This window comes from Lissotriton vulgaris, chromosome 12 (genome assembly GCF_964263255.1).
Source record: "Lissotriton vulgaris chromosome 12, aLisVul1.2, whole genome shotgun sequence".
NCBI lineage: Eukaryota > Metazoa > Chordata > Amphibia > Caudata > Salamandridae > Lissotriton > Lissotriton vulgaris.
Genome location: NC_141700.1, coordinates 550044169 through 550069130, shown reverse-complemented (window position 1 = coordinate 550069130; position 24962 = coordinate 550044169). Strand labels below are relative to the sequence as shown.

Sequence of the window (24962 nt, the reverse complement as noted above, 5' to 3'; positions counted from 1 at the left end):
TCCATTCCGTACATCGCGACTCTCTCTTGGTCAGTTTTGGATTCCATGGTCACCATCTTGTTCCGGTCCACGTGTTCGAGCACGTGGCTGCCGATTCTGCCGTGGACCGTCCCCGGCTATCTGAGAGACAGGCTGCAGCACCAAAGAGACAGGGGTCGAATGTGGACCGGCCCCTCTTGGAGAGACTGAGCCCGGACGCCAGAGAAGGGAGCGGGGCTCCTGCTCTGCCTGCAGCGTAAGAGGATAAGAGGTGATCGGGACGGAGGTGCGGAGTGAGCTGTGTGGTGCTGTGCGGCCGGACGACGACGTGCTCTGGCCCCAGATCTGGCCACACATCCTGTCAGCGAGGCCGGTGCTCGCCTGGAGCGCCGCGGCCGGAGGAGGTGGTGAATTGGCGTGGTGTGAGGTAAGAAGGTGCCCTATGGAGGGATACATTGGTGCACGAACAGCGGTGGGCCCCCCTCTCCACTGTGTGCTTCCTGCTTGGCCACCTGACTGGGCTCTGAGTGGAGCGTCAAACGGGGCCCTGTGCCCTGTCGGAAGATATCGGGGTGAGCAACGACCCTCAAACATAAACTTTCAGAGCGGGGGGCAGCAGGAGGGCCGCGCCACGAGTGAGACTTGGCGCCAGGAGTAGAGCATAGTGCCTCACAAGCAGGGTGATCTCTGGACACTAGATACAAGGCCTACTGTAACAGCACGGGGACCTAGCCATCCAGCGGGCATCGAGAGGGCGTCAGCCTCCTCCTAGGCCACTGCAGGGGGTGAGGCAAATCCCTGACAGGCCTCTGTTAAATAGACTAACCCACTGGGACACTTGATGTGCCTATCCAAGGACTAAAGTGAGGTGTGTGGGGGATACGTAATGCAAGTAACTGCAGCTTTGTAGGAGCCCTCACAGACTGACCCAGCAGTGAAGAACGTACATGGCGCAGTGCATGGCAGCACCTGGACAGTTCACATGGAGCGAAGGAATGCAGTGAGACCACGACAGTGCAGACTGTTGCAGCACCGAAGTGGTGAGTGACACATTGGAGCGAGGGGAGGACACGTGGCCTGAGGACAGTAAGTGGCGCACCGCGAAGAAGGGGAAGTACTGTCTGCCCACCCAGAACTGGTCAAGCGGCCACGACCCTAGTGCAGACAAGCAATGCTGGATCTGGTTCACGGTAGGGGCAATGATATAGTGTGGATCATGCAGCGACTGGACCGTAACTTCCCCCACCAGTTGGTTAAAAGACGAGACTAGGAAACAGTTCACACATTGCGTCCTCACTCAACAGGCCCCTTGGAGGAGGAGGTGTGATACACGGGTGGACTGTAACGTTTGAAGTCCTGGTGATTCTCTGTGGTTGCTAGCTGCTGCCCCACCCAAGTGCTGGCCATAGATGGCGCGAGACAAAGATCTCAAAACACTAAAGCAGGGGAAGATGGACAAAATTACTAAACCAATGAAGGTGCCGAACCCCTCCTTGGTAGGCCCGGCTGACCCACCCAACAACACGGTCCTCCTTCAGGCTAGTGAGTCTTCCAGAGAGGTTCTCGAAGGCAAAATCAATGAAAATTTTGATGTTAACTTTGATGTTAACTTGCTCCGCCAAGATCACCTCCGTGGCCCCTGATTGCCAGGTTTCTCAATTATCAAGAAATGGATGTCATCCTCAGGGCATTCCGACAAAAGGGAGAAATCCGAATAGATAACGCAAGGATCATGGTATTCCCGGACTACTCCTGAGTAGTTCAAATACAACGTAAAACATTTGATTCTGTGAAGGACAAATTACGACAGCTGAAAATCACATATATGCTCCTCTTTCCTGCTAAACTTAATGTGATTTTTCAAAGCAAGACCCTGTTTTTCAGCACTCCAGAAGAGGCATGGCACTGGCTGAAGGAGCGCCCCTTGCCGAGAGCACTCGCTGATAGGCCACCGCGCTCTGGGAAGGCCCCTTCACGGAACAATAATACATTCAGATCACAAAATCGTGCAAGGTCAAATAAAGAAACTGCACCAAACATGGCACTTAGACCAACACCATACCGGAGCAGTTGAGTGGCAGAGGCCGCACCACGAGCATCGGATTCAGAGGGCGTCTCATGCTTGGGCAGCTCCAGGGAGCTGGAGACATCTAAAGAACCTACCATGTGCCACTCAGTGGAATGCACTGACCAGGACATCACCACGGACTCAGAAGAAGAGCACCCCCTGATGCACAATATCAACCTCCTGGAGTGCACGGACGGGAACAACATTGAAGCTGGAAAAGACACTCGGACACCATCCATGGACAATGACGCTGATGAGTAGAGGATGGCCTGGAGAGCGACAGGAGTAGTGGACCAGGAAAACACATTGCACGCCACCCCGCGTGTTCTGTCCCCATTTTCTGTATTTGTCTTAATCTTTTCTCCTCCGCTAGCCGTTCCCCTCCCTTTTTCCCTGCTCCCTTTCGGGTTCTTAAACCCCCCCCCAATTCCCGTCTCCCTCCCCGTTCCTTCCCTATTTTGTTATTTGTTGATCAGACTTTGAGGTTATCAGTTTGAGATCCAAACCCTCCAGACTGCATAATTTGGGTTTGTGAATTGGGGGGGACTAGAGGGACTGAGCAAAGTTTGAGACACTGGGTTTCGGGAGGTGGGCGATAGACCTTGCCAATCTGATCATGACACAGTTGGTCCTGTTGACCCTAGAGGTTGGATGTTGGGAGGGTGTGGGGGGCTTGGAAGTCGGGGTTTGTTATAGTAAAATGGCAAAATAGTTGGACAGCAGACATTCTCAGATTGCAGAGGTTACAGCAGTGGAGAGGGGGAGGTGGGCCAGATGACAGGCTGAACAATGCACACCATCGAGATGGCGATACCTGATCAAGGACAATACTCTATCCCTTCATGGAATGTGAATGGGATGGGGAATACGATTAAGAGTGGACTAGTGGCCGCATATTTTAAGAGACAGAAACTTGATGTCATCCTCTTACAGGAGACTCACCTAAAGGGCACTCAATGTGGTTTTCTATGCAGAGGCATGTATAAAACACTAGCACATGCCGGATTCTCCACCGGAGCACGGGGCGTAGCAATTTTAATTAGGAAAAGCCCACCCTTCTGACTAGAACGCACTTGGACAGATCCCAATGGTACATATGTTGCGGTTAAGGGAGTATGGAACAGATGGCACATCACCTTTATTAGTGTATATGCGCCACCTAGGCTCCAAAGTCAAACACTAGATAAGCTTGCAGCAATTCTGTTGGAGGCTGGTTCTGACACACACATTATTGGGGGTGACTTTAATGATGTGATGGACCACACAATTGACCGCACAACTGTCACAAAGAGAGAACCCAAAGAGACGTTGCTAAAACTATTTGGAGACACACTAGCACTCACAGACCTATGACGCAGGCAGCACTCCAAGACCAGCGCTTATTCCTTTTACTCAGGGGCCCACAAAGCCTTTTCAAGAATAGATTACATATTCGCCCTAGCCCTAGCCGGGGACTTTGGGTAGGTGTATGAAGTGGAATTTTTGGCAAGAGGCCTCTCAAATCACTCACCCCTGCGGCTCATAGTAGGCACCCGCACACACTGCCAAAATAGGGAATGGAAACTTAATGCTTAGGACTTGAAAAACACGCAGATTGCGAAAGAACTTAGGACAGATACAGAGCTCTATTTTAAAGAAAATGTAGGATCGGGAGGCTCGGCTATCACACTATGGGAGGCATACATACCTGTACTCCGGGATGGGGCACAAAACATCATAGCTCATAAAAAAATGGAAGGAAGAAGAAGAGCTCACTGGTATTGAGTCCCGATTACTGCAGCTCAAAATGTAGGCGAGTACAGGCAATGATCCCTTCCTGCTACGTAGACTGCAACTTCTTAGACAAGAATATCTCACGCCAGCTAGAAAAGATGCACAACACGCAATACAAGCATTACACCGGAGACTGTACGACACAGAAGATAAGACGGGCAGGCTGCTTGCATGGCTTAGGAAGAGGACGGACGGATTCATGTGACCCCAGTTGCAATAGCCAACACCTTTGCAGATTATCATGAGGCTTTCTATATGCCACGCACCCTGGCTGAGACTGCACAAATACATGAGTATCTACGGGCGATACAGGTCCCCAAACTAGCAGACGATGAATCACAGTCCTTAGACAGTAGGATTATAACAGAAGAAATCACGATAGCCATTTGCCAGTTGAAAACTGGGAAGGTTCCTGGGCCGAACGGGCTCCCCCCGGAATTCTTTAAGCAACATGTGACGCTCTTCAGCCCGCACCTCCTCCACCTTTACCTGGAGGCGCAAGAAGTAGGGAGTCTCCCTAGAGACCTGTGGACTGCCACGATAGCGGTAATCCCTAAGATGGACCGACCCCCACAAAGATGTAGCTCGTACCGTCATATCTCACTTATTAATTTTGAGACCAAAATATTAGCCAGAATATTAGAAAATAGGCTCACAGTGGTAATCTCTGGTCTCATTCACAGGGACCAGTCGGGCTTTATGCCCAAAAGGTCAACGAGGCTTAACTTGAGACGGCTGCATAATTGGTTGGAAGTGGTGAGCAAAAGAGACGATCCACACCTTGTCCTGTCCCTTGATGCCGAAAAGGCATTCACACTGTACATTGGCCCTTTCATATGTCTGCGTTGGAGGATTTTGGCTTTGGACTAGTGTTCAGGCAATGGATCACCGTACTATATGACAGACCCATGGCAAGGGTCAGAGTCAACGGGGTGTTATCACAGGAATTCCCCATAGGCAGGAGCACGCACCAGGGCTGTCCTTTATCCCCTCTGTTCTATGCCCTGGGATTGGAACCACTCACTTGTGTGATACAAACACACCCAGACATAAAGGGTTTATAGACTGAGGAGACGACAGGGTCCGACGAGGGCATGTCCTTATATGCGGACATTAGTATGTAACAAACCCGGACAGAACACTCCCTAGTATTATGGAGAGTTGTGAAACATACGGCGCTCATGCAAGTTATAAGATTAATTGGAGGAAATCCTATTTATATCTAGTGGAAGAGAACGATGGCTATACCATAGGCCCAAGCCAGCTCCAGTTGACTCGAGATGGCATAAAATATCTAGGAATATACGTCACGACGAATGCGAAGCTAGCGCTGGATCACAATCTTTACATAGTGCTCAGGTATTTTCGCGAGGATGTGGAGAGGTGGAAAACCCTGCCACTGACCCTACTGGGCAGGGCAGACCTGCACAAAATGATAGCGTTCCCCAAGTTCCTTTACATGTTACAAAACAATTATCAGTTAATACCAGTTGAGGTGTTCAATAGAATTGATGACGCACTGCGGGCATTCCTTTGGGATGGACGGCCGCCAAGAGTAGCACTGGCGACATTGCAGCGCAATCAATATAATGGCGGCCTTTCCCTGCCGGATCTTCGGGCGTATTACTGAGCAGCGCATTTCATAGTTGTGAATGAATGGGAATATATAGAGAGTAATCACCCCATGTATGCTCTAGAGCTCAGACAGTTCATTAAATACCCGTACACGTACTATATATATGGGGGAGAGGGGTTACACAATTCCTTACAGTGACACAGATTATTCTGGCAGCATGTAAAGAAGCAGAAAAACAGATGAAATGGGGAGGATTTCACTGAATAATATGCATTGCTTTTTGGAAAGATGTCCTCTTTTAGAGTAGCTCTTCGTGCACATGGCAATGGCTCAGACTATCGCGGCACATCACATGTGTGTAAGAATATCCCTACTGTGCACGTGGGCTGTGACTGGCATAGCCTGGCTGCTTTCTTTTAGTGATCCAGCACCATGCCTTTATGCAGTCCTATCACACTACATGCCACTCCCAGTGGTCCAAACCAGAGGGTATAGCATCAAAATGTTAATCTGCATGCCAATGTTAATGAAGTCCAATGCTATAAAGTGCTTGGAGTCCACCACCGCACGCCACTTTTCCATCTGCCAACGGAGTTTACAAGATTTTCCCCAATTAATCTAACCTTTATTTGGTGGAGGGCCAGAGAGAAGCTCCCATCTGGTGTTAGCAGATTGTTTCAAACCATTCCGTGCTGCTCGGCACTGGAGTGCACAGTTGACCTCCTTTTACACTATTTGCTCCTACAACAGGAAGTAGTGTCTATTTTCGGTCTCGAAGGGCAGTTCATCCCTAAGTTTGTGCCCTATGTCTAGATATACAGCATGACACCCTAGCCTAATGTAAAGTTATACATGTGGTATACTGCACCAACTTGAGGTTTGCCTGGTGTAAGTGTTGTGATATCAAGGCTTAACAGTACATGGAGATTGTTTTAGTACATGCCTTGCATGGGTCTGCTTCTAACCTACCCACTCACTGATCCATTCTCGAATGTCCATTGCTGCAGCATGTTTGGGAACCCTGAGACTCCTACCCTCTATCAAAGACCACAATAAAATAATCCAATCAGTCTAATCATTTTACCCACTTGAATCTAGATTGTTTGTTACACATAGTAATCACAGTACTATCTATACTACCTATAGTGTGTCACACATATGCAAATACTTGTGAATGTTAGTATTTTAGCTACCCAATGGAAAGAATTATTGAGAGTGCCTCTATTAAAGCTCTCTATAATTCAGAACATTGAGGAGGATGTCATTTCTTCACAAGTGCATTTTCCTTTAAAGATGAGGGTAATTTTGGATGGGCTACTGACATATCAGCCTGTACTTTATTAGTATCTGCATGGATATTAAACAGTTTCCTTAACCAATTAAATGATTTTGCTGTACATATCTATATTCCGTTGGTAAGATCCCTAATGATATCGAGAGGTTTCACTGTTCAAACTTTGTCTTCGATTCCTTATCTACACAGCCATACGCTACAATGCCTCCCTGGACGACAAGCGGTTCACCCCCAGAGCAATGTTTGATAAAGCATCCCAGAAGGTTCTGCAGAGAAGGATCCTAGTCACGGTGGGCAAAGTCACCTGCCAGAGCCTGGACTTCCATCTGATTGTAAGCACCGTGCCAATATCTCAGAACTGTTGTGTCTGCTCTTTGATTTTCTCCCAACCAACCATTTTTATCTTCTGCACTGTGATTTATTTCTAAAATAATGGGGCATATTTTCAAGGACAGGCGTTAAAATTATCGGCGCTTTAGCGACAGAAAACGACTGCTAAAGCGGCGATAAGCCCATTATCGCCGCTTTGGCGGGAGTTTTTCGCTGTGCTTGATAATATGCCCCAATGTATTTTATTTTGACACCTACCTGACTAAGCACACATTTTTCTCAAGCTGCTACGAAGAGGTTCGGTGGTCTTTTTCAAATAGGCCTTAAAACAAATCCTGCAGCCTCAACCGCAGCACCCGGCCCTCACCGGCTTATGCAATTATCGAAGATGGGTAAATGTAAGATTGAAATTTTATCGAGATAATAAAAGCAACATTTATTAATGTGAGACAATTTTTTAAAAGTTCAACTAATTCTTCTAGAGTGATTTTTTTTATTTTAAACAAATAAACTTTGATGCTTCTTGAGTTTTAAACTTTGTTTAGGAACTAAATCAGATGTCCATCAAATTTCACATCCAGTTGTGCCTTTCAAATACTCAAGACATATAAATCAAAACAAGAAACCCACTCAAGCCTAAATCCACTCTCTTCAATTTCTGTATTCATGTGGCGCACAGACCACCAATAGTTGTATTTTCATCCTTAAGTAATTAAATTACCCTCAAGCTTTTCCAAGTCTGCTATTTATATTAAAAATAATGTACAACTGGTTTTCCATGAGTTCCGTTGGCTGATCATTTCCATTATGTATTGCAGTTAATTACATGCATTTTACGCACTATGCATGGTCACTTTTTTGTATATTTGCACAGCCCTTATATGATATGTGAAGATAGATTTGCTTATGCACAGAAGGGAAATTATTGCTGGTTCAAACAAATGACTATAAAGTGAACCTGATGGTCAGAGTGATCGATACTTGAAGTAATATATACATAACTCCCATTGTCGTAAGTCAGCTGTGGTTTGCAATAAGACATGCAACATGCTCCTAATGAGCGCAGTCCCAAGTGCTTTGGTAAAGGTACCTCTTCTCCGAAGAGGAGCTGTGCACGCTACCCGGCAGAGTGCCTTGAAGGCTGTCTCCTTTGTCGACGGGGTCGGGAGTTTTGTTTAAAGTTGCCTGTTGACTATACTTCACCAAAGCCATTATGCTTCAGTCCAGGGCTTTTGAAGCCGTTCACTTCAAAGTAGGCGTTCTAGTAGTCAATGTTAAAACATATTTAGTGAAATATAAAGGCGCTTTTCATAAATGAAGTGACGGCAGTGTGCAGCACATTATGCAGGGAACAATTTTTAGAGGGCAACCAAACTCAAGTAGTGTCAATAATAAAGTGCATCTTGCATAGCCCAAATTGAGCACTCCCATTACCGAGACCAATTGGCTATGCCAATGCTTGTTGGCAATGGATATACTTTGAAATTTGGAGTTGTAATTCACTAATACTAGTTTTAATGTAGTAAAATAATGTTTTTTTTTTGTTACACCTCTGGCCTTCAGAAACATGGTTCCTACAAGCCTCCATTAGGCCACTCGGGAGGTTCCATTTGAAAACATCGCTAAAATAACATTGATGTTACTTTTTGAATATGATATCCACAGTTATATTTATATTTTGTATATATACTAGCGCAGATGTTGTTCCTTTATCTTTGTTTCAAATTGGAGATCTTTCACAACCATGTATTTTGTTCTAGCTGTTGTCACCCACCCGCACAAATTTTTGGATACTGCTTCACCCGTTTCCTTCCCCGCGTCTGTCGCTATTCCAACCCTCCCGTCCTAGCCCTCCATCCACCTCATATATCCGATTATGAATTTTGGGGAACAAAAACACGACATTTTATAAACTTGTTACTGTGCTAAAAACACAAAGCATTAATGTCATTGCAAACCTATATTTTTATGGTTATAGCTGCATTATCATTGAACATAATTGCAGCTAATATATCTTCATCAGTGTGACCCATTTTCACTAGCAAAATGTATTCTAAATACAAGGCTCTTGTTTTTGTAGGACACCGCTGACTACCTGAGACCAATAAGCATCCTGGTCCGTTTCTTCCTTAGTGAGTCCGACTCGGGCCCGGTGCTGGATGAGAGATGTCCCAGCTTTGTGAAAAGGCAGGTGAGCAACAGGATCTTTCATGTAAGCTTTGATAGGTTTGTCTATGCCGGTGCTTGATTTGTAAAAGTATAGGAGCCAGGCCTAACTATTTGACCAGAAGCCGGCAGCTAGTGCTATCGAATGTCAGAGTTGCCAAATACCAAGGCTGCGTAGTCTTGATTCTACCTAAGGCTTTTTGTATCCACCAACAGACTCACCCCCCTCTTTATCTCACTCTTTGAGGTTCTTTTTCTTCTTTACTTTCATCCTTTGCCACTGTTTTTCTGTCTTTCTCTTCTTCCTTATTTTCCCCTTTTGTGTTTTTCTCTCTCTTGCTCTGGTTCAAGGTCAGATTAGGCAAAATAAGAGCTGGTCCCCAAAGATGAGCTCTGGTGGGCTCCACCTGCTCAAATTAAGCATAGGGCATTGCACTGCGGCAGTGGACAAGCAAACATCATGAAAAATGCTTTCAGGTTTTCTAGGGCACTTGGAGCTTCTACTGGCTGTTAGGGTAAATACATCAAGGCCAGTGCCTGCCAGTTACCGTCCTGCTCTAGCCTTATGCTTTTGTATTCTCCTATCTTCAACCAATTTGCTGCCAAGAATCATCCTTTCACGAGTGACATGCTCAGGCAGTCCAGACATTTTAACTAACAGTACTTTGTATTACTTGCTGTGCTTCTTGTTTCACTTTTCTATTACAGATCTGTGTATTTAATTCACATCACGGAAAATGTATTTGGCAAAAAAATACTAAACTATCTTAAAGTAGCTATACAGAGCATGAATATAGATATAATGTGTCTTCAAGAAGCACATTTCAGATGGAGCGATAGAAACATGTTTAAAGATCTTGGTCTGCAATCATTAGCTTGTACTAAACAAGGTACCACCACAAAAGGTGTGGCAATTCTTTTGAGACATGGACAAGGACGCTTAAAACGCACAAAGGTCAGAACAGAATTTTAATTTAGTACGAGAATGGGAAGAAAAACTTGCTATAGCTATTTCTAAACATCAAGATACTGAACAAATCAAAACTACACTAGATATACATAAGTTCAGGGTCTATGAAACATTTGCAGCTAAATTAGCGGAACAACTCGCAACATTTCGATCTCAGATCTATGAAATGGGAGAAAATTCCGGAAAGATACTAGCAAAAAGAACCAGAGAGAAAGAAATCTCAAACTCTATTAATGCGATACAAGATGAGCTAGGTCAGGTTCATGATGACCCAGATCAAATTCTCGAGGTATTCCGACAATTTTATTCCCAGTTGTACAAAATCGATAATGTGACATACTCTCATGATATGCTGTTAAATTTTATTGGAGAAAATAATATTACAAAATTGAATGATTTACAATCAAACTCCCTCGAAAAGGACATTACATGGGAGGAAATTGAATCAGCTCTACTCTCTCTGGCTACGGGAAAAGCCATGGGCCCCGATGGCATCCCTCTTGAATTTTTTAGGATGTTTAGAAACGTTATGAAAGAAGACTTACTGCTTACATTCCAGGAAGCTCAGAGAGGGTCTCCACCAGTATCGTGGAGTCAATCCACATTGATGGCTTTTCTTAAAAAGGTTAAGCCTCCCCTTAATCCGGCGTCCTTTAGACCGATCTCTTTAATAAACGCTGATAGCAAGGTCTTTTCAAAAATACTAGCCACCCGTATGTCAACAGTGATATCCTCTATCGTTTCACGATGGCAACACGGATTTATCCCTAATAGGGACATTGCGGACCATAACGGAAGAATAATTGCTATGATGGGCTGGGCTCAAACCACTAACACACCCATTGGAAACACCCTGTTGGATGCCGAGAAGGCATTCGACAGGGTGGCATGGCCTTACTTATGGGATATATTGGCTCTGAAATGCTTTGGACCAAAAATGATTAAGGCTCTGAAAACTCTATATTTATCACCATCGTCATGTATTAAAATAGGGTCCTGTAAGTCTAGTCCATTCTCCATCTTTCGTGGTACTCGGCAAGGGTGCCCATCATCTGCACTCCTATTCTCTATATATATTGACATATACCTTAATAAACTTAATCAAGAGGAAGATATAAAACCGGTGGAGGTTGCAGGGACTACTTACAGAGCATTGGCATCTGCTGATGATGTGGTAGTGACTACCACAGATATCGTAATGGCAATCCCAAAGATTGAAGAGATAGCGGAAGAGTTTGGTGTTTTTTTAGGCTATAAATTAAATCCCTCAAAAACCCAAATTCTATTTGTAGGTCAAAATCCACCTACACATCTCAACATAGTATCCACTGCAACATACTTAGGAATTAAGATTACAACCCCCATTTCTGATATTCCCAAGCTTAATTTCACCCCCATTCTCAAAAAAGCAAATACTACCCTGGAACGGATTAACCACTTACACCTGTCATTACATGGCAGAAATAACGTATTAAAAATGTTAATAGTTCCGCGATTTCTATACCTTTTTTGAACCATACCCCTTGAGTTTCCAATAGAATTCTTTAAACAATTGGAGAGAATGGCGGGAAGATTTTTATGGGGATACAAACGTCACCGTAGAGCTTTTAAAAAGCTGATTCTTCCTAAGGACAGAGGAGGATGGAGCACACCACATTTTTTATTTTACTATCTAGCATCAATATTGCAGTTCATCAATCCTTTAATTATTGGCATTAAAGCTCCAATTCACGAAGCACATTTTCCTTCCATTTATGAATTTTCTTTAGGGGCAGAAGCTCGTGGCTGCTTTTAAAAAAATATTGAACCAAGTTACTTCAAGAAAATTTAATTTAAGACTGTAACAGCAGCATACCGGGCATGAAAGATTATTAAGCGACACCTAGGGATTCCGAAAATTTTGAGATGTACCCCCTTGTCATCTAAGCACATATTGCCTGCTATATTTAGAGATCAAATTATGTTAAAATGGAGTAAACAAGGAATCAACTATATCAATGATTTATGGCATAATGATGAAATGATCTCCTTTCAGACTCTTCAGGCTAAGTTTAATATTTCAACTCTGGATTATTTCAAATATTTTCAATTACATAGCTATTTTAATACTTTATCCTCAGAACAACGTTTAGGGCTCCAGAAAATATCTTTGATTGAATCTCTATACACTAAAAGAAAGATAGGCTTTTTTTTACAACTTATTGATTTCATCATACTCAGATGACCTATCTTTAGTTCAAGAACGATGGGCGGAAAAACTTGGGGTGACAAATGTGCTGATAGAAGACTCCATTATGATGGCTAATTCTATTTTACTGACGGGCAGATCCCGCACTCAGCATTATATGGTTCTGTATGATCTATATCATACCCCCGAAAAAATCTCTAAACGGGGAGCATCTACAGGTACCACATGTAAGAGATGTTCGCTAGAAGCAGCGGATGCAACTCACATGTTTTTTTTGTCCGCTGCTCTCATCAGTACTTAACCAGATACTGATTTTTATGTCTTTAATTCTTGGATGTAACATTATCCTCACAGCAGAGATTGTTTTGTTAGGTACCTCCTCTGTCAACATCCCTGAAGATAAAAAAAACTGTTATTTATATGTATGTCTGTTTATCGTGCCTGCATTACTCAGGAATGGATTAGTCCAGATCCGTTACAATTTCATACTTGGAGGGCCCAGCTCTTAGCAAAGTATAATATAGAACAGGCAATCTATGCTGTGAAAGGACGTGTTAAAAGACTAATGGGGGGGGAAATTTGGGCTCCAGTTCATCAGTGGATACAGGGAGAACTGGGAACTTAGCAATCTTTATTTAATATTAACTAAACAGATCTTTCTTTTTGCTTCTTTTAGATATGAGCATTTGTTGAACTGCAATGTACTCCTTTTTTTATGTCTCTTCTTTTATTATGTTTATGTATACCTTCTCAGTATGAATTATGTATCTGATTTTGCTTGCAATAAAATTTAAAATAAAAATAAAAAAAACTATCTTAAAGTAACACATGTGGTATGGGGCTACGTGGCACCTACAATTGACATCCCAGCTCTGTTCCTTGCACAGCTGTCAACCCATATGATTTCTATCGATGAATGTTCTTAAAATACAGGTTTCAGCATAAAGAGATTTTCTGTCATGTCATACTGGCTTCTTGACTCTCATTGGGTAGCGAAGCAGAGCAGTCCAAGGTCTATTCCAGGGAGGTGGCGTGGGCTAGTAATCACCATTCACAGATAAGCAATAACAATCAATAAAGGATTTTCCACTGGTCTGTGCTTTTTCTTTTGAAACAGAAAAAAAGTGCATTTATTACACACACACTACATATAACTATGCAGCAATTTACAAATATACACAAGCTAATGGAAATACTTCTTAATGACATTGCGTAAACATCCTTGCCTCCCCCAAAGAGGGGTCTGATTCCTCAAACCACATGTCTAGACATTAACTTGTCACTAAATGGAAAGATTGAAGATAACTTGGAGTAAGAGCACTTAATACTGGCACCAAATCAAGTGGTTGTCAACCTCATTATCTCAACAAGCATCTCGTCATAGGAATAAATGCAATAATTACATATAACCATGACTGAGAGCACTTAATACTAGGAATAGCGCATGCAAACGTAGATTACAAGTGGCTGTCAATCTCAATAATTGAATAAAGCATTTGCAAGAATAATGCATATGCTTTTCTGAGTGATCTGGTAGCCCTTAATTAACTTGGAACATAGAAAACGCAATTATACCATGACCCCTAAAATCACAACACTGCAATTTTAGACCTTCACTTACATGGGGGCTGATTACAATGGCAGTCAGTTGGACCGCTGACCACTATTGGGTCGGTCAGGAGACCGCCCAACAAGTAGGTAGCGGTCTGACCTCTGCTTTTTGATGCAACCGCTAGGCTGACGGTCACAAAGCTGTCAGAACTGTGGCATGCTGCGGTCAATGTAAAAGGCCGCAGCACATGCCGCCGCCTGGCAGCACCACCAGCGGTGCCTGGTTCGGCATCATCGCCATTCAGGGCCACGACTCCAACCTCTACAGCATTGGGATCTGTGATCCTGGCTGAGGTGGTGATGTGAACTCCGACCGCTAAAATCCTGACTGTCAGCTGTCATTTCTACAGCCATCGTAATCAGCCCCATAGTCCCTAAAGGACACATCACCTTTATAATTACATAAACATGCAATTAATACCTTTGACCCCTAAAGGGTGTCAATAAAATTCAGGCCACAAGCACTGTAGACATAGTCTTTGCCCCTAGATGGCACAACACTACCGACTGTAAAGCAAAACCTCCAGCCTGGGGAGTGCCTAAAACTCCTTTACTACCCTTGAGGAGTCATCCGTTTGAGTACCACCCAATTTAGGGTGGAGACTCTGGGAATCTTTTGGGGGAGACTGCACTGCTCCTGTAGCTCCCCCTGAATTTTTGCACATGTTGGGGATTACCCTGTTTTCCTGGGTCCACCAAAAAGCCAAAACAAGGGTTTTTCTTTAAAAAATGTGCCTGGCCCCACAGGACATTATGGGGCGCTCCTTGCGTTTCCTTATGCATGTTTTAGCAGCGGTCCTTCTGCTGCACTAGGGAGACCCGCGTCTTCCATTTTCCTTAGTTTTCCCTTTTTTCTTTGTCTTGTGCCCCTTTTGTTGGGGCTGTGCGGCACTGTGCATCTGGCCCCTCTCTTTGTTTTCGGATGCCCAGTCCCACTTGGTCACCCCGCATGCTCTCTCGCAGCAGGACAGCTTCAGGAGTCCACCCCAGACGGCCCCAAGCCTGCTCCCTGCGTGAACCACACTATTGCATGTGGTCACAGAAGCCAGCAGTCCTTTCTTTCCTGCCCGAACCAGCGGACTGGGCGTGCAGCTATGTGATGGGCATTGGTAGAGGGGATGGGCCTGCCACCGTTGACGGGAGCGTGGTGGCACTCCCCCTTACCTTCACTTCACAAGGCCTTGGATTGGGGTCCTGGGCCCCTTTGCTCTTGTGAGGGGAGAACAACGGCACTCGCTCACTTCCTCCTTGTTTCCAGGGTACAGGGATGGGTTCCTGGGCTCCCTTCCACCTTTGCGGGGGGCTGCTGTGACACTCCCTTGCCATTTATGTTCTTGGACACAGGGAGGAGTCCTGGGCCCCTACCCACTTCTTGCAACAGGCTTTCCCTGTATTTTTCCTGTTCTTGGGGCAGTCTCTGGCCCCTGGCCTACCCAGGGGGCATGATTAATTACAGCGACAGAGCACCACATACCACGCGCCAGCTCGGAAAAAGTGATAGGTCGCCCAGCTTTAAAGAGCCATAACTTGGGCCCCATTAGTCAGATTTGGGTGATATGTGTCTTGTTTTGCTCCTGGAGGTGAGCCCTAGCCTCCTGAAGCACTTTCCTGAGGCCTTCTGGCCTCAAAGGGGATGAACATTGCGGGAAGCTAGCTTCACTGACTCCCTGTGCCAACCTTTCACTTTACTATTTCTCTGGGTTCTCTCCTTTCTTGCACAGATGCCCAGCCTTTCCTCGCATCTGGTCCTTAGGGGTGTAAGGGGACCAGAGTCCCTGGACCTGTAGAAGTGCCCCACTGGTCCTGGGGTCAATCAGAGACAGAGTCCTTAATCCAGATGGCAGTCAGGGGGTTCTTCCTTCCAAACGTCCATGGAGTCAGCCTCCAGTTCCAGTGTCCAGCAGAAATACACAATTAAAAGAGAGAGAGCTCGCCCCCTGTGCAAGACCTTTTAAGTGGGGACTGGGGGTTCCTGCAGGGATGCACCTCTGGCCTATCCTGAGGGGCTACATCACCTATCTGCCTCTTTTTCCTCTGTGCTGAACAGCCTTCTGGGGTACTTCAAGATGACATCACCCAGGAGTCACTTGCCACATGTGCTCTTGGAATCTCAGCTCCACCCCTCACTGACATCACTGCCAGTGCCTACCCCAGCTAAACTTCAGAGGAGCCCCCCTCCTGGTTTGGCTTGGGCCGTCCCTCCCACTGGCACAGGATGACAGCTGGCTGATTGATGCAGAGCAGTCCTCCCCACCCCTTCCTCCTCAGGAGCTGACCTAATCATGGTTAATTGCTTCCTTTGTGTGGGGCGGGCGGGTCGCCTTTGTTCCTGCTGCTGGAGAGAAAAGCAATTAACAAAGCCCTGCATGGTGGCAAAAGGCCTGGGCTCTGATCCTGAGCTAAGCCAGAGAATCAAAACATTCCTGGATGCCCCATAAGCTGTACAGATATTACTTTGGACTTTACAGCATTGTACTTTTCAGACAGGTTACACTGTACATTAGTATGACCTAGTGTCTTTAGACCAAGGTGAAGCGGAGCTGCACTCTAAGGTAGTTTTCCCAGTAGTGTATAATGGAGAGTCTCTGCAGACCAGACAGTAAAGCACACTGACTTTCCCTATCAGTGTACACCACCTTTATTAGCCATATCCAAGGTCAATATCTGACCCTGCTGAGTCCCTTCTGTGCCAGGCTACCTGGGCACAGTTCCTGAGCTGTGCACAACAGGAGTCTCCAACACTCAGCCCTCATACGTGTGCACACATGTTCACGTGTAACCAGTCAAGTCCCTTTTACCCTTTCTGCGTCGCAGCGGCCTTATCTTAAAAGGCAGGCACTGGCGATAAACATGCACATTCCATTTTATCTTGGGTGAGTCACAGGTTATGAGGCTCTCCCACAGTAATAGTTCAGAAAACAGGGGATCAAAAAGCGAAAAATCTGTGCAGATTAGATGATCTGAAACCACCTTCTCACATTAAAGCTATCTGCCAAACTAAAAGCATCTAGTTCGCCAATGTACTTGTGGTCAGCCTCATGCCCTAAACAATTCTCCCTTTTGCTTGCACTTCGGGCTATAGTCCTCATCAATGCTTTTCTTCGTTCAAAAGTCAAACCTAACCATCTAAACATGTCATCACAACCAGACATCTTCAGAAGTCAAACCCTGACCCAAGATCCTTTCAAAATTCAGGCCTATTTTTACCTTATATACCTAAGCAAGATACTAAGTGTTGTGGTAGACCCAAGACTCTATGAAAGTAAACCATAACCTGCACAGCTACCAATCTGGGTTCAAACCCACACTACAACAGGCACTGAAATAGCTATAGCAGATATGTAATGTAATGATGTCTTATAAAGCGCGTGAATCACCCCACATGGGGTATCTCCGCGCTGTAGACCGCTGGGAAACCCGTCCTGGCTTTCCCTGTGAGATTGTCCCTACTGGGTATCTCCAAGATGAAACCAGGCATCCCCGGCGTATGTGGGGGGCCGTTGTGGAGATGAGGCAAGCTAATGCCCAGAGTTGCCGAGTGTGATCTCTGGTTAGAGTAGGCACTGAGGCGAGAATTATCGAGTCCGCTGACCCTGGTCCACGACCCTGCCGCGTCGGGAATTGAACCTTGGTCCCGGGCCATCCTCTGCTTCCGGGTCTGCCGCCTCTAACCAGTGAGCCACATCACTCCACAGATATGTGGGAGGATCTCCACTTCTCATTAAAACAACCTCATATTTGTTGCCTTTTTCAGGGATTTTGACATTGCTGAGTAACACAAAACATTCAACAGACTAGAAAACTGAGAAGCAACAGTGGTTTTTGATCTGTCTTGGTTAAATCCTCCCTCTACAACCATTGTCCAAAAAGCAACATGCCATCCACTGCAGTATCCTGCAGTGTTCCCCTTTGTTCACCTCTATTGTTCCTCTTATGCAACTTCTCTGTGAGGCTTGTATGGGACTGGAACAACTTCTTGAGCAGTACCAAATAGATGTAGAAGTATAATCAGATGACAAAGAAATCCATTTCTAGTCTGATAGCAACACTAGCACTGCTAATGTCACCAGAGTGTGGACCACAGCCGACTAGATAAAGAATGGTGTCACTGTCTTCAACTGGATAGTACCAGGGATGATTGCAAAGAGAAAAAGTAGAGCTCTCTCAGTTCCATTTGACTGGTCCTCAGGCATTGAACCTATCCTTTATCAATTGCAAATGTTTGGAGCCTTGCCTTCACATTTAATTCAGATGATCAGGTAGAACTGAGGAGAGCACTCTCCAGATCTCTCCTGAACAATTGCAAATTCATCTACACTGACCTCTCCAAAGTGCTCATTACCAGGTTACAAACACTATAAAACCAGGCATCCAGAATATATCAGGCCTACTAAGAAAGCTCTTCAATGAATACCAGGCAAAGTCACTGTTAAATTCAAGTTGGTCTTCACCATCTGTGAAGGCTTTCTTTGAAAAAGGAACAAAATTCCTGCACAAACCTGCCCAACGCTGCACCCCGACTTGATATCTATGGTCTTTGTCCTCTTAATAAATTCATCAATGTTCTTTGGAGCAAATAAAATGTTCTGCAAATATTTTAGGTGCAAAACTCAAGAATGGAATTCCCTCTACCACTCCTTGAGAACGAACCCAACCACCTACTTTTCGGGAAACTCCTGAAAACCAAACTATTCAGACTCTCGTCTAACCGAAATGCTGAACTACTCTGGATGATGACCATATATCTTCAAGGAGAGCTACTTTCCCTACTTGAGTGGGGGCTCAAGGTTCTAAATCTACTCACCCGATGATTCTGTCTAATCTTAATTATGGATGTCCAAGAAGTTAATGTTCAACTTTAAAGCTCTATGTTGAGATGTACAGGTAATGGCACTCTGTGACAAAATAAACTGTCTGTAGCAAGACCTACAGTCTCCACAGTCCACTAGCTCCTCAGTCAAAGTTCTGTTCCAAATAATGCCCTTGAGGAAAGTCCCTCACTAATATGTTTATAAATAGTGAGTGACAAAACAAATCAAACTGCCTATTCCTATAGCTTTGCTTTTAAACCTCACCCTCAGCACTTTGAAATATGCTCTGGCTAAAGTGTTGGTACCATGCAATGTAACGACAAAACACCGCAAGAGCTTCTCGCCCTGAGACGCTCTTCCTTTAAAGAGCTGTTATGGTTCCTGAACGGCAAATCACACTGCCCATTGATAATTGGCTTATATTTTTTAAATATAGGGGTACCTTTTTAGAGCGGCATCTTAATTCACAAGGTCTCAGTCAAGACAGCTTTCATAGCATCAATTCTGTGTCCACCTTCATTAACAAGGCATTTGTTCAAAAGCCAAGGTAGTAATCAATACATCAATGAAGTGTCCGCCTCCTTTCAGAAGGTTTTTCCATCTCCTTCCATTTCAGGTCCCATTCTTTAAAGACTGTGGGGAAGATGAAGAATGCGTCACTGATTTGGTTCTGAAGGCGAACATGGACATTGTGGGAAACAAGTAAGTAATGCTTTGAGTGGTGAAGGAGAGGTTGGGTGGGTGGACAGGGAAAGGGAGACAATTCTTGCACTTGTGGCCATTATTTTGCTTCAGCATCTCTGATATAGTGTTAGTAACCAGGGAGGATAAAAACTGGTTCAACACCACAAGTCAGTTTGAAGCCTTAAATGAAAAGAAGTGACATATAAGACTTGTCCCACACATGCCCCACTACATAATTCCTATAGTACCTCCCACAGCCACTGACAGGATAAAGAACCCAAAGAGAACAAGTCTCAGTACAGAAGCATACACACACCACACTCTCAGTCAGCACACTGGGCTCATTATGTAACACACAAATAAGAAGATAGGCCCAAAGGTTTTTTTGGAGCCCACCATCAATGCTGACAATGATGTGGTTGTCAAATAGCAAGGTGGCTTAGACTTGATTCCACTTCATGCCTCTTTCATCCACCAGCTGCACTTTCTCTCTCTTTATCTCATTTTTCAGGGTTTTCCCAGCCCTGCATTCTCCCTTTGTTACTGTGTTCATCCTTCTCCTCCTTCCTCTTTTTCTCTTTTCTGCTGCTTTTCATTGCTCTGTCTCAGTCGATAAAGTCCCATTCACTGAAAATGACTGCGTGTTGTCACCACTTGCACCAGCACACATTTAGCATAGTCAGAATGGAAAACTACAGTTTCCATAGACATTTCTCTTCGCAAAAGGAAACATGATATAACACCAGTGACAGAAAGACACCAAAGGACATGCGCATTCCAGATTACTGAAACAAGCCATGCCACTTTGCCCTCATCATTCTTACACTCTTGAATTTCCAATGTTCCTAAGATAAGGGGTTACTTATGTTACTACCTCTTTGACCGCACTCGCAGTCTTAACTGTTTTTCTCTCTCATTGTGATAAATTCTTATGGGTTGCTTATAATTCACCACTAATCCTTTATGGGTTCTGGAGTAGTCTGCTACTTGTCGAAAAAGAGCTTCAACACCCCATCAGGGGTAGCAAGCGCTATATAAGTGCAAAACTTTTTCCCTCTTCTATCCCTCCATTATACTTCTTAATCCAAACAACTGACTAACATATCCCCCCACTCAAATTACCTTTATATTTCACTATACTAATTCACCGCTAATCCTTTATGGTTTCCAAAATAGCATGCTACTCGCCGAAAAAGCGATCCAACGCCTTGTATGGGGTAGTAAGAGCTATATAAATGCAATTACAATACAATCTCTGTTTTTCAGTGTACAAAACATTTGTACATGATGTATATTTGAAAAAACCAATGGGCAACCCTTGTGGAGCTTGACTGGTACCTCATTTCTTTATACTGTCACCCATATTGACCCACCGCTCAATTTACCCATCCATGTATCCGTCAAAGACTGAAGGGCATCGGGAACTCGTGCAATACTGGCACATGGTCTCTATCTAAAGAAGAGTCTTGTAGCTAGAAGATCTACAAATTTGGAGATTTTTTAATCCTAGAATATCGTGTGGAAAATTTGCACATTTGCTTCCATCATCTGATATAAGGCTCACAGAGAGAGTCTTTTTTGAATAATTTTGGATACAACAAAGAATTGTATTGTTGTTGCTTCACCTTGAGTCCACCCAAACGCATCTCGCTGCTGCAACAATTGCCTAAATCAAATTTGTCCTGGTTAATGGAGAAATATTACATATTGATGGTTTGACCACGGAATGCTGTTGGATTAGTGCTGTATATGACAAAATTCGAATGTCTAAGTATACTCTCCCATAATGTATTGTATATGTATGATTATGTGATATTGTGTATGTAATTATCCATATTGGAAGCCAATCCACGGTGCTATATTTGATGTGTTTTTATTTTCATGGATTTTATATGATCTTTTTAATTGGAATTTTGAGAATAAAACATTTGTACATTTGTATGTTGGCTTTGGTGAACTGGTGACATTTTCTGGTGATAATGGTATGTTTAGTATGAGTGTGGCATAAATTACAGATGGTGTGCTTTGAATACTAACCAAGGGAACCTTTGTTTTGACTTATTGCCTTATCCCAAGACTCCAGAGCGATCTTCACCAGTTCCAATAAGTGGTGTCGGGAGGAGAATAAATATAATTTATATGAGATTTCTTTTCCATCCGATACCTTTATGCCCTCGTTGCCGGATCAGCCCTCGGTGCATAGCCCCACTCATTTACTGCCTGTAAGTGATCTCCTAGTAGTACACTCTGAGGAACGCAAGGGCATTCCTGCCCTTATACAGTGATCTATACAGGGTACAGAGTGCCACCTGGGGGGGGGGTTCCTGCCAATCCAAAGGAGGGTACGCAGGGAAACTTTTATTTTATTAAAGAGGGCACCATCCAGTGAGGGTTTTGGAGGACGTATAAGAATTTGGATAGCGTGATCATTTTAAATAAGGTGGCTCTGCCCAGAATCAACAAGAGGAGATGATGCCATCCGGCTGCATCACTCTAGAACCGTTAATAGACCACCTCGAGGTTCTGTTCCAGAAACCTAGTCTGGCATTGAGTAATTTCGATAACCAGGTATCTGAAACAGTCTGTGGAAGCCGTAATCTCTGAAAGGAGCTCCGCTGTTGTAGGCCAATACCCCATCTTCTACAATATCGACATCTCCCAGTTAATTTTGTAGCATTCATGGAATTTGAATGTACAAAATATCAACAGTACCGCTGGCAAGGAGGTCACCAGTTTTGTTAAATACAGTAAAATATTGTCTGTGTAGAGTGATACCTTTTCTTGTACACCCGTTACTTCCTGGTAGCCAGACACATCCAAGCAGAGCCTCAGACAGCACCCAACAGCTGTAGGCACAGAGCGAGCAACAAAGGTGAAAGGAGGCAGCCTTGTTGCATCCCCCTTGCAAGTAGAAACTCACTCATAGATATTGAGAAAGTTCTTCCGAGCACTCCAAAATTAATACATTAGTAATGAAAGACTGAAGAGATATTAATTTTTCATTACTAATGTATTAATTTTGGAGTGCTCTGAAGAACTTTCATTGTGTCAAGTGTGTTTCCACCGGCGTGGGGGCGAATTTGGGGTTGTGGTAACCAACTCCGTATCTTCTTGGAAGCACCATTGATGAACTTTATGCCTGTTATATATGCTTTACCCTTATTTTGCTGAGCGCCTGTATTATCTTACTGGTTCCCTCTTCTTGGTTAGTACACTTATAAATATTCCATTAACCTTTTCCATCCCCAATGAGTTGCTATAGAGCAGGCGAACCTAACTGCAACATTTCGGCGTGAACTCCAATCTCTCTATGACCTGTAACAGGTACTGCCAGCCTATAATGCACCCTCAAGCGCGATTAACAAATTAAAATTTTACGCAGACCACTACACAATGTATGTTGTGTAGGTACAGTGTTGTTCAGATGATGAACTTCAAATTATTACAAATCAGATCCTGTTCAATTGTACAAGGACTTAAATAATTGGAAAGCAATTGGCAAGTTGCATCAATCTCTCCGTTTTATTTGGCCCAAGGTGGTCGATGAGAGAGGAACTCTCCACCCTGTGTCTGGAGGAATAAGGTAGCAAGATACCCTCAAATGATGGGGTTCCAATTGCATCAATTCAAACCATTAGGAAGCATGGTTTATTTGGAAGAAAGCATCAGCCATGGCTTGTTTTCACACAATCATGAACAGATCATTTCAGTAGGTTGGTACCAGCTTGTTGCACAAGGTGTGTTGCAATATAGGCAGGTACAGAGAAGTTGGAAAATAAATAGACATGAAAACAGATGTAAAGAAATAGAGATATAATGATAAAGAAATGGACTGATCAATTGGTTTGTAGATAAACAAACAAGTGAGAAAGAAGAAAGGATGGAAAGACATGCAGGTCAGGTAGGTGAACAGATGACAATTGTGGGTATGCATGAATGGTCAGAACAATATTGGATGGGTGCTCTGTTGACTAAACCTTTCATTCCTCCAATGGAAATACCAGTGTTGACTGAAATTGGTGGAAATGGGATTCTGCTGTCATTTATATGCTGTTATATAATCCCAACAGTGGGATCAATTCTGGCCTGTTTCTGTTGCCAAATTCCTAGCCCAAGCCCTGAAGCAAAATAGCAGCCGATATATTCAAACATGTGGAATATAATTTACGCTATTTTCAGTCATGAATTGTTGTGAAAACGTGAGTACACAATCTGAAGATTCTCCATCTTTACATATCAGGACACATCTAGCCATCAATCTCCAAAAATTACACATTTGTTTGTTTAATAAATAATGGTTCATCTACTTTTAAATCCTAATGAGGACAAGATGAATTTCAGATATGAATTAATATGTAAAACAAATAAAATCTTAACATGCTTTTCTGTCTTTCTTCACATCACTTTATATGGAATGAAACTGGCTAGGAAGCAATGCACATATCAGAGACAGTACAGAACGATTCAACATTGTGTGCACAAAGTGGACTGGGATGGGCTAGAGCAGGACTGGCTTATATGTTGTACTAATAGATAACATATCTATATGTGCATTTACCATTACATTTTCCCTTTAATACTTTCTAGGCATAAGCCGTACATCGTCCAGAGTGGTAAGAAGAAAGTAAGCCTAGACGTCATCCTCGAAAACAGAAAAGAAAATGCCTACAACACCAGCCTGAAGCTTTGGTTTACCAAAAATCTACACTTTTCCAGCATGTCTGTCAAGGTACATTTTATGCCTTCCTTCTTGTTCTTCATCTGTTTATGGTGTATGGTAATAGTATAGATGGTACACACAAGGTTTCTAGAGAATATACTAAGCCACACTTCATGAAGCTATCCAAGAACTATCCAAAGATGTTTTACATTTTGATTATTTTTAACTAAAAACCACTGGCACTTTTATTCCATCAGTTCTTTCAGACTCCATGGTGTCTCTTTTAATTTAGTTGGATGTAGGTGCTCCCAGCTCATGATAGGAAAGAAAAAACACTGTTTAAAAAAATGGGAAAAATAAATGTTGAAAATGCACAGCTTGTAATTGATGGCGCAGTGGAAACAAAGCACTCGCAAACTGGAAATAGCACAGACATCATGCATCTGCCGCACCATTCAATTGTTGGTTGTCCCCAGGAAGAGTTAGCAACTAGCCAGCATTTTACTGACATGATCAGTATTTTTAGGTTAAGGCAAAAAAAAACTCTCAGATCTGACACTGGCATTTTGTCTTTTTCACATATGAACTTAGAACTGTAAATAAAAATAATATCATCAATTACTTCAGAAGTATGTCCAAGCTGTATAAACAATTCCAAAACCATTCTTATTAAAGCAACGTTTACAAATACAGATGTATTTCAACAAAGTACTATTCAAGAACCAGATCCGAGCCCCTCAAGAATTGAATCTGAAAGCATGAACTCTTAATCTATATTTTCTCAGAAACAAGGGCAATCCTTTCCTCTAATAATTGCATGCAAGCCTCCAATCAGCAGCAATCCGTGAGGTA

At 43.6% G+C, this 24962-nt stretch overlaps 1 protein-coding gene across 2 annotated transcripts in view; it reads left to right on the top strand.

The window, feature by feature from the left end:
* ITGA10 (integrin subunit alpha 10) overlaps positions 1 to 24962 on the top strand; it is a 376023-nt gene that overhangs the window by 305754 nt on the left and 45307 nt on the right. For both annotated transcript variants that reach the window (XM_086945363.1, XM_086945362.1), the window contains exons 17-20: positions 6880 to 7022; positions 9101 to 9211; positions 19383 to 19468; positions 24038 to 24179. In XM_086945363.1, the coding sequence (XP_086801489.1) occupies positions 6880 to 7022; positions 9101 to 9211; positions 19383 to 19468; positions 24038 to 24179 (482 nt within the window). The remainder of the gene's footprint in view (positions 1 to 6879; positions 7023 to 9100; positions 9212 to 19382; positions 19469 to 24037; positions 24180 to 24962) is intronic.